Source organism: Arvicanthis niloticus, chromosome 1 (genome assembly GCF_011762505.2).
Source record: "Arvicanthis niloticus isolate mArvNil1 chromosome 1, mArvNil1.pat.X, whole genome shotgun sequence".
NCBI lineage: Eukaryota > Metazoa > Chordata > Mammalia > Rodentia > Muridae > Arvicanthis > Arvicanthis niloticus.
This window is the reverse complement of record NC_047658.1, coordinates 18,836,184-18,843,496: the sequence shown is the minus strand read 5'-3', so window position 1 is coordinate 18,843,496 and position 7,313 is coordinate 18,836,184. Positions and strand designations below refer to the sequence as shown.

The window sequence follows — 7,313 nt, the reverse complement described above, 5'->3', positions numbered from 1 at the left end:
TGGTAGACCAGGCAGGCCCCTCTACTCTGTGAGTACACAGCCGGGTCAGAGTGGGTTTGAGCAGGCAAGCTAGAGGCTTCTCTGACTGCTCCTCAGTGGCAACTTCATGAAACACGGGGCTAAGCACTACCACTGGCTGGCAGCCTCCGAGCTCTGGGATTGCCAGACTGCTCTGAATGGGGCCTCTGGGTCATAAGCACTCCAAGCCAGGATCTTGCTGCACCCTTGGCTTCACTCAGAGTTTTCCCTCGTTAACACTGGCCCCATGGTTTACAATGCCAGGAGCCTCTTCGAGACTTTGGACCAAGGTGGGTGCAGCCTGAGAACACACACACCCCTGCACGTGCGCGTGCACACAATAGTCTCTGGGGCTGCCGCTGAAGCTGTTTAGTTAACTCTCCAAGAAGGTTCCACCAGTGTTCGGTTCTGAGAGGCGGTGTAGTTGGAATACGGTCGGCAGGGGGAGGGTATTAAAGGCTGAAGAGTCGACCAGCCAGACAGCCATGGGAAGGAGAGTCAGGAAAGGGAGGCTAGCAGTCAGGGCGGGCTCTGAGAAGGATGCAGAAGTCACCCTGGGGCCCCAGCCCAAAAGCTGTTCCCAGTGTCCAGGAGGGGGGTGAGAAGGGCAGGTCCATACACTGGAGAACAAGACTCAGGCCATGTGTGGAGCGGCGGATGAAACTAGGTCTGAGCAAATCCTAGTGCGGAAGGACAGGCCAAAGCTGGCGGGCAAGGGAAAGGGGCTGCTGGAGGAGGGTGGTAGTCTGAAAAGGGCCCTGAGGAGGATGGGTCTGGAGAAAGGTGAGCTTTTTGGCCACAATCTAAGCTCTAAGGTGGTCTGTTAGCTGGAGACAGCCGTCTCAACTCGGGATTTCAAGGCGTGAGTATTGCCTCAGGGAAGCCCGGATCCCTGAGGGCGCCGCCTGGTAATTGCTTCTGCTTCTGCGCGTAGACGGAGCAAGAGCAGCAAGTGGCAACTCCGCCCTCACAGCATAGAAGCCAATAAGGACTCGGTCCGCCTCCAGAAAATGCAAATTTTGGAGGGCGGTCTTGTCAACTCCACCCTCCTCTGCTGACCAATCAGGGCGCGGTCCGCTTGCTCCGCGGGCTCTCCGAACGGGCAGGTGTCGGTGGGGACCGGGCCTCGGAAGCTGCGGGCTATGATTAGTTGCCTTCTCCCGCACCTGCGGTGATCCAGCTCGGAATTGCTGGAGCCCTCCCCTTGCCGAGGAACACCAGGCCCAAAAAGGTTATGAAACCCCAACCCAGCAGGGTGTGGTGACGCTTGTCTTTTAATCCTAGCACTCAGGAGGCAGAGGCAGGTGCACCTCTTGAGTTCAAGGTCAGCTTGATCTACAGAGTGAGTGCCAGAGAAACCCTGTCTCGGAAAATAAGCCCCCCCCCCCAAAAAAAAAAAAAACGGACCAAAACAGAGCCGGATCAGGGACCCCTCGACTGTGACGAAAGGGAGAGCAAGAGCGGCGAGGAAATCCGGAAAAGACAGAGGCTCGAGACAGACAACCCAAGAGGGAACTCGGAGAAGGCGGAGACTAGCGAGGACGCGGAGGGTCCCTCCCCACACACCCACAAAAGAGCGGCGCAGCAAGGATGCGCAGTCGCAGTGCGACAAGCTCTTTATTAGGCTCAGGGCGCGTCCAGTAGCAACAGCTTCTGCATGTAAGAGTCCAGCCAGCGGCGGCGCTCCAGGGCGGCCAGCAGGCGGGCGCGCTCCCGAAAGGCTGCGTCGTCAGCTAGCGCCAGGCTGCGCCGAGACAGGGGGGTACCTAAGTCCACCCAGGCACGGCCGGGGGCGCGGAGCCTGCGGGAAGAGAGATGTGGTGATTGCGCACTAGGCCCCACAGGCCACCGCGGGTCCCCACGGCAGTCTGACGCTAAGCACCCTTGCCCTCCAACCCCCGCGCACAGTATCTCGCCTTCCCTTGCGGGTGTCTCCTCCCTTCCTTGGGTGTCGGGACCTCACACCTACCTGAACACACCAGCGAGGGGCAGGGCAACACCTGAGGCAGGGCCAGTGCCCCAGGGCACAAGCAGTAGCAGCAGCAAAAGCAGCAGCAGCCGCTCTCGGGGGCTCCTGGACATCTGGCAGGTCTCCATCACCTGTGAACACAGGGGACAGGATGTCAATGTCACCATCCCGCCCAGAAGCCTAGGGCCCACGGTCCAACCCCGCCACCAGCCTACCGTGCAGTGGGCTCAGGCAGCAGCTATGCTTACTCCCCCTTTTATAAACCCTCACAGCCCCCGCGGCGGCAATGACGCAGGCCGGGCTGGGGGCGCGGGGTCACTCCACCCCACGCTCATTAGGAGCCGCCAGCGGTAATGAGAAGCCTGGTGGGGCCCTGCACTGCCGTGGCCAACACCAACTAATTGGGACCCAGAGTCAGTACTGAAGAAGGGAAGTGGGGGGAGACAGACAGAGAGGTGGACACAAGGGGTGTGTCAGAGGAATAAAAATAGAGACTGGAGAAGGGGACCATCAGAGCACGAGTTGGGGACACAGAGAGGCAGGGAAGACAGCAGAGGGATACAAGGGAGAAAGACAGAAGAAATAACCTCCAGACAGAAAAGCAAAGGCAAGATGCCTAGGAAGGGAATAGCATGAAGGAAGAGAGAAAGGCTGAGAAGAGAGGATGTGGAAAGGACAGGCAGGCCCATTAAGAGAGCCAAGGAGAAGAGAGAGGAGGTGGTAGTGTGCAAACAGGTGAACCTCCATGAAATGGGACACAGTCTTTCCCCTCCCTACAAGGGACACAGGGGCATGGTGAAGATTAGAGCCAACCATTTATATCTGGTATGTTTCAAGGGAGCTCCCAAGGCCATCCCAGGGTGCCCTACACTCAAATTTGCAGAATCACTGCAATTTTGAGGCTTGTGTATGCTACATAATAAGACTGCTTCAAAGGAGCGAGGACTAGAGAGAGACACCCTCCTCCCGTATCATGGGCAAGGGAGGTGAATGGGGCCTGGACTCCAACCTCCACAGAGATGAGGGACCAAACTTGGAATCCCAAACATAAAGGTGGTCAAGACAGGGGCCCCCACTCCTAGGTCCTGGCAGCCTGGATTCTTTAGTCTGAGAACAGTATGGCCTAGTGAGATTAGAAAGGTTCCAGGGACTTAGATCCTTAGATTTGAGGGGTAGTGGAGAGGACATAGGACTCATTTACTTTATTTATTTACTTGTATTTTGAGACAGGATTTTCCTGTGTAGCCCTGGCTGTCCTGGAACTTGCTCTGTAGACCAGGCCTAGAACTCAGAAATCCGCCTGCCTCTGCCTCCCAAGTTCTGAAATTAAAGGTGAGTGCCACCACTCACCTTTTGTCTGTTGGGTTGGTAGGTTGGGGTTTTTTGTTGTTGTTGTTGTTGTTTGTTTTGTGTGTGTATATTTGGTTGGTTGGGTTTTATTTTTGTTTTAGAGTTGCTGTAGCTCAAGCTGTCCTGGGTCTCATTATGTCACCCAAACTGGCTTTGAACTCATAATCCTTCTGCCTCTGCCTTCCAAGAGCAGAGATCACAGGCCTGTACCATCATCCCAGGCCAATCCTTGGCTACAAAGAGAACACAGCTTGGTTCAATCCTAACTTCCTTTTCTACCTATGGATGAGGTCCTATGTCTCTGTCCCTTTAAGAGTCTCAGCCTGTTGCTAGGCTCTCAGGATGCCCCAGGGAAGGGGCCAGGTGCGTCACCTGTCACCTGTGAGCCTCTGGGACCCTGTGCCTGTTCTTTCCAGCGCCATTCTGCAGCACTCCCTGCTTTTCTCTTTGTTCAGAGCTGATCGTCTGCTGTTGTCTTGGATACCACTGAGCAGGTAAGAGACCCCATGACTCCAAATGACCCTATCCCACCCAGCTCCCTCCTCCACACCCAATCCATCACAGGGGTCACTGGATTCCCTAGCTCCATCCTCTGTAAACAGGGGCCTGAGCCCACTGCATCCCCATCAGGCTGAGGAGTCCACGCCTCTCATCCCTATTTCTTGAAGACCTGGAACTCTCAGATCCAGACATCTAACTCATGGTCCAATGATCCCATGTCCTGTTCACCCCCCCCCCGCCCCCGTAACCCTTCAGCCCTGCTTGTAGGCCCCAATATTCAGAATCTCTAGGTACCTAATTTCTGGCAAGAAGCAGAAACATAGACCCTTTGCCCTCCACTCTGTGGGGCTCAGAGCCCAACAGTTTGCTTCTCGAGACTGTGGAGTCTTCCTCCTCCCTCTGGCTGAGTTGGGGCCTCAGCTCTTCATTCTCTTCCTCCTCTGGTGTTAAAGCCTTTGCAGTCCTGGCCTCTTCAGAGCCTTAGGAGAAGGTTGTCCTATGTCCCCTTTACCATCTGACACTCTCTGAAGGTGGAGTCTAACATTTGTGGGACCTTAGAAAGGTGTCATTATGTCCCAATTTTTTTTAGGGACCCCACTGGGAAACGCACTACCACTCCCAAGAATCCCTGAACTCCCGTATCCTTGGTGACCAGTTACCATCCCACAGCCTCCAGGGAGTTGCTGTTAGCTTTTGCCAGGGTCCCTGGAAGGATCTGGTCCTTCTGGGAGCCGGTGGGTGTAGCCTCTGGGAGTGGGTGTGGTGCTTGAGTGGGCGTGGCTCGGATGCTTTGGCCTTGACCGATTGCTACCTACTCCTTCCACAGCTAAAAGCATCTCAGAACCATGCAGCCCTTCAGCCCCATCTTCTGCTTCCTCATCTTTCTCCTTGATGGTCTGAGTTCCAGGGCAGCTCCCTCAGCCTCTCTGCCTCTGGGCTCTGATCTCCAGGGGATGCTTCAGCCCTCTGGGATGCCCACTGGTACTCCAGAAAATGTTACTAGAGATCAACCTACCCCAGGATACCCTGCAACCACTCCTTCTGAGCACTCCAGGACACCACCCTCAGCGTCCCCTCACATCTCCATAAAAAACTTAAGGGAGACGCCCAGACCCAGTCTTTCCCTTTCTCTAGAGACTCCCATGCCTGACCAGCTCACCTCAATAGCAGAATCCCAGGGTACTTCACAAATGAGCCCCTCCAAACCAACACTTGCTAAACCTTCTGAGACCCCCATACCTGACACAACTGGAATTCCCCCGTCTGAATCTCCTGAAACCCCAAAACCTAATCCCTCCAACACCTCATTCTCAGAGTCTCCTGAGACTGCACACACTGACCCCACGCCAACTCTACACCATGAATCCCCTGAACTCTTCAAAGGAGACACCCCCAAACTCTCACCTGATGAAGAGCCTAAGATACCAAGTCCTAGTCCCACCCAATTCCTCAGCTCCAAATTCCTAGAGACCTACAACTCTGGTGCCACCAGAAACCTCAATTCAGCCTTACTACCACCCACCCACCCTGACCCTACAGAAAGTCCACAGTCGGCCTTTCTCACCACCCACAACTCCAATCCCACTGACGTCCCCCAAACACAATTCCCCACAGCCCCCAATCAAAGTGTAACAGAGATAGCTGTAACCTCTGACTTGGGAACTACCTCTAGTCTTCCTACCCAACCAACAACCTTCAGGGAGGAAGCCACTACTCCCAGTGAGCCAGGCCTGAGTCCCAGCCCCAAAGCCCCTACAGCCACCCAAGTTGCCACTCCTGGCCTGTCCACCTCAGATTCCCTAGGGACCAAAGAGCTACAATTACCCCAGAACCCAGGCCCTAAAGGGCCAGATATCCCTCTTCCCTCAGCACGGATTGCAGGGGCCCCTGCTCCTCTAGAGCACCCCAATCAGGTAGCCCCTGCCGTGCCTCAGGCCCCTCAGAGACACAGCCGAGGAGACACAGTCGATACTATCATCGTGGTGGAGCGAGTGAAGGAGACTGGTGAGTGGCTCAGACTGGATCCCTGGGTCTGAGGGAGTGGGGCTGGGGCTCCTGAGTCTGAGGGCTGGGTCTGGATCCCTGGGTCTGAGGGAGGAGGGCTGAGTCTGGATCCCTGGGTCTGAGGGAGGAGGGCTGGATCTGGATCACTGGGTCTGAGGGAGGAGGTCTGGGTCTGGATCTCTGGGTCTGAGGAAGGAGGGCTGGATCTGGATCCCTGGGTCTGAAGGAGTGGGGCTGGGGCTCCTCGAGTCTGAGGGCTGGGTTTGGATCCCTGGGTCTGAGGGAGGAGGGCTGGGTTTGGATCCCTGGGTCTGAGGGAGGAGGGCTGGGTCTGGATCCCTGGGTCTGAGGGAGTGGGGCTGGGGCTCCTGAGTCTGAGGGCTGGGTCTGGACTCCTGGGTCTGAGGGAGGAAGCCCTCAGCTTAGATGAATATGTCATCCCTCAGGGGTGACTCTGGTCAGCCGCCCACGCGGCTCCGTCGGTGGGGCTCTGTGCCTGTTCTTCGCGGGGACAGGGATGCTGATTGGCATCTTCCTCCTGCTGTGGTGCCTCTACCGCCGGGCCTCCAGACACAGGTCCTTTGCACACCACAGGCTCCAGGACAGCGGAGATGAACCAGGTGAGCGCTTGGTCCCCGCCCCCCCTCCCCCAAAGACCTTATCCAGGCCCTTGTCCAAGGTAAGTATAAGACTGGACCCCACCATGGTCTGGTCCCAGCCTGTTACATCTGAAATTATTCCTCTTCCTCCTCCCACCTCCTCCTCTGAGACAGAACCTCACGGTGTAGCTCATATTCCCAAAACACACACACACACACACTCCACACCCTCTGAGACTAAATTCCCACCCCTACACCCACACACCCTCTCCGCTCAGTCAAGCCCCACCTGACTCTGTACCACCCCCCAAATCGAGGCTCGCCCCACCACCACCTCCCCATCCGCCAGCCGCCTGACGTCCCTCGCCCTTGCAGTTTTGCACCTGGATGCCCCGAAGGACCCGCTGGATCTCTACTTCTATGCCCCCGATGCATGGGTGCCCTCGCACATCGCCACGCACCAGCCACCTCCCACGCCCCCGCTGCCGCCCAAGCTGCCCCCTCCGCCTCGCGGGCCGCAGCGCCTGGAAGCCCTGTCGCCCGCCGCGCTGTCCCCCAACTTCGTCTGAGGACCGCGCCGCAGACCCGGCCCAGCTTCGACGCCTAGAGGGACCCCAGAGCCAGGCAGAACTTCCCAATAAACCGCCTCACCCACTGGAAGCTGTGCCTGAGTGCTTGTCCGAGGGGCAGAGGGGGGCGGGGCCCGGAGGAGCCGGGAGGAGAAACTGAGGCCCAGGTCGGGCAGGGGTTCAGACTAAAGCAAGCGGGAAACTGGGGGCTCGAGCACAGACAGTAGGAAAAGACTGGGGTCTGCACACCTGGGTCCGAAGGAGGAGGAAGGCTCGGGTGACCACCCGCATCACGTGACAACC

The 7,313-nt window shown here is 57.1% G+C and overlaps 2 protein-coding genes across 4 annotated transcripts; one reads left to right on the top strand and one right to left on the bottom strand.

The window, feature by feature from the left end:
• Window positions 1-1,639: 1,639 nt before the first annotated feature.
• Pth2 (parathyroid hormone 2) lies at window positions 1,640-4,432 on the bottom strand. 2 transcript variants are annotated; one of them, XM_076933749.1, is made up of 3 exons: window positions 4,133-4,432; window positions 1,988-2,118; window positions 1,640-1,819 (listed from the first exon to the last, which is right to left on the bottom strand). In XM_076933749.1, the coding sequence occupies exons 2-3, from the start codon at window positions 2,113-2,115 to the stop codon at window positions 1,645-1,647; spliced, it is 303 nt and encodes a 100-aa protein (XP_076789864.1). In that variant the 5' UTR covers window positions 2,116-2,118; window positions 4,133-4,432; the 3' UTR covers window positions 1,640-1,644. The 2 variants fall into 2 exon arrangements, with proteins under 2 accessions (XP_076789864.1, XP_034346763.1); XM_034490872.2 differs by lacking the exon at window positions 4,133-4,432 and having other exon boundaries at window positions 1,988-2,154.
• On the top strand, window positions 3,674-7,101 carry Gfy (golgi associated olfactory signaling regulator). 2 transcript variants are annotated; one of them, XM_076933710.1, is made up of 4 exons: window positions 3,674-3,831; window positions 4,665-5,842; window positions 6,289-6,462; window positions 6,817-7,101. In XM_076933710.1, exons 2-4 carry the CDS (start codon window positions 4,684-4,686, stop codon window positions 7,008-7,010), a joined length of 1,527 nt encoding a protein of 508 aa, XP_076789825.1. In that variant the 5' UTR covers window positions 3,674-3,831; window positions 4,665-4,683; the 3' UTR covers window positions 7,011-7,101. The 2 variants fall into 2 exon arrangements, with proteins under 2 accessions (XP_076789825.1, XP_076789829.1); XM_076933714.1 differs by lacking the exon at window positions 3,674-3,831 and adding an exon at window positions 4,432-4,572.
• The last annotated feature ends 212 nt before the right edge of the window (window positions 7,102-7,313 follow it).

Bases quoted from the DNA above. Each gene is read 5' to 3' on its own strand.
- Pth2 (XM_034490872.2), bottom strand. From the start codon at position 2,154: ATGGTGACATTGACATCCTGTCCCCTGTGTTCACAGGTGATGGAGACC. The intron at 1,820-1,987 runs GTAGGTGTGAGG...CTCTTCCCGCAG, and splicing joins CCCCTCGCTGGTGTGTTCAG to GCTCCGCGCCCCCGGCCGTG.
- Gfy (XM_076933710.1), top strand. From the start codon at position 4,684: ATGCAGCCCTTCAGCCCCATCTTCTGCTTCCTCATCTTTCTCCTTGAT. The intron at 5,843-6,288 runs GTGAGTGGCTCA...GTCATCCCTCAG, and splicing joins GGAGCGAGTGAAGGAGACTG to GGGTGACTCTGGTCAGCCGC. The intron at 6,463-6,816 runs GTGAGCGCTTGG...TCGCCCTTGCAG, and splicing joins GGACAGCGGAGATGAACCAG to TTTTGCACCTGGATGCCCCG.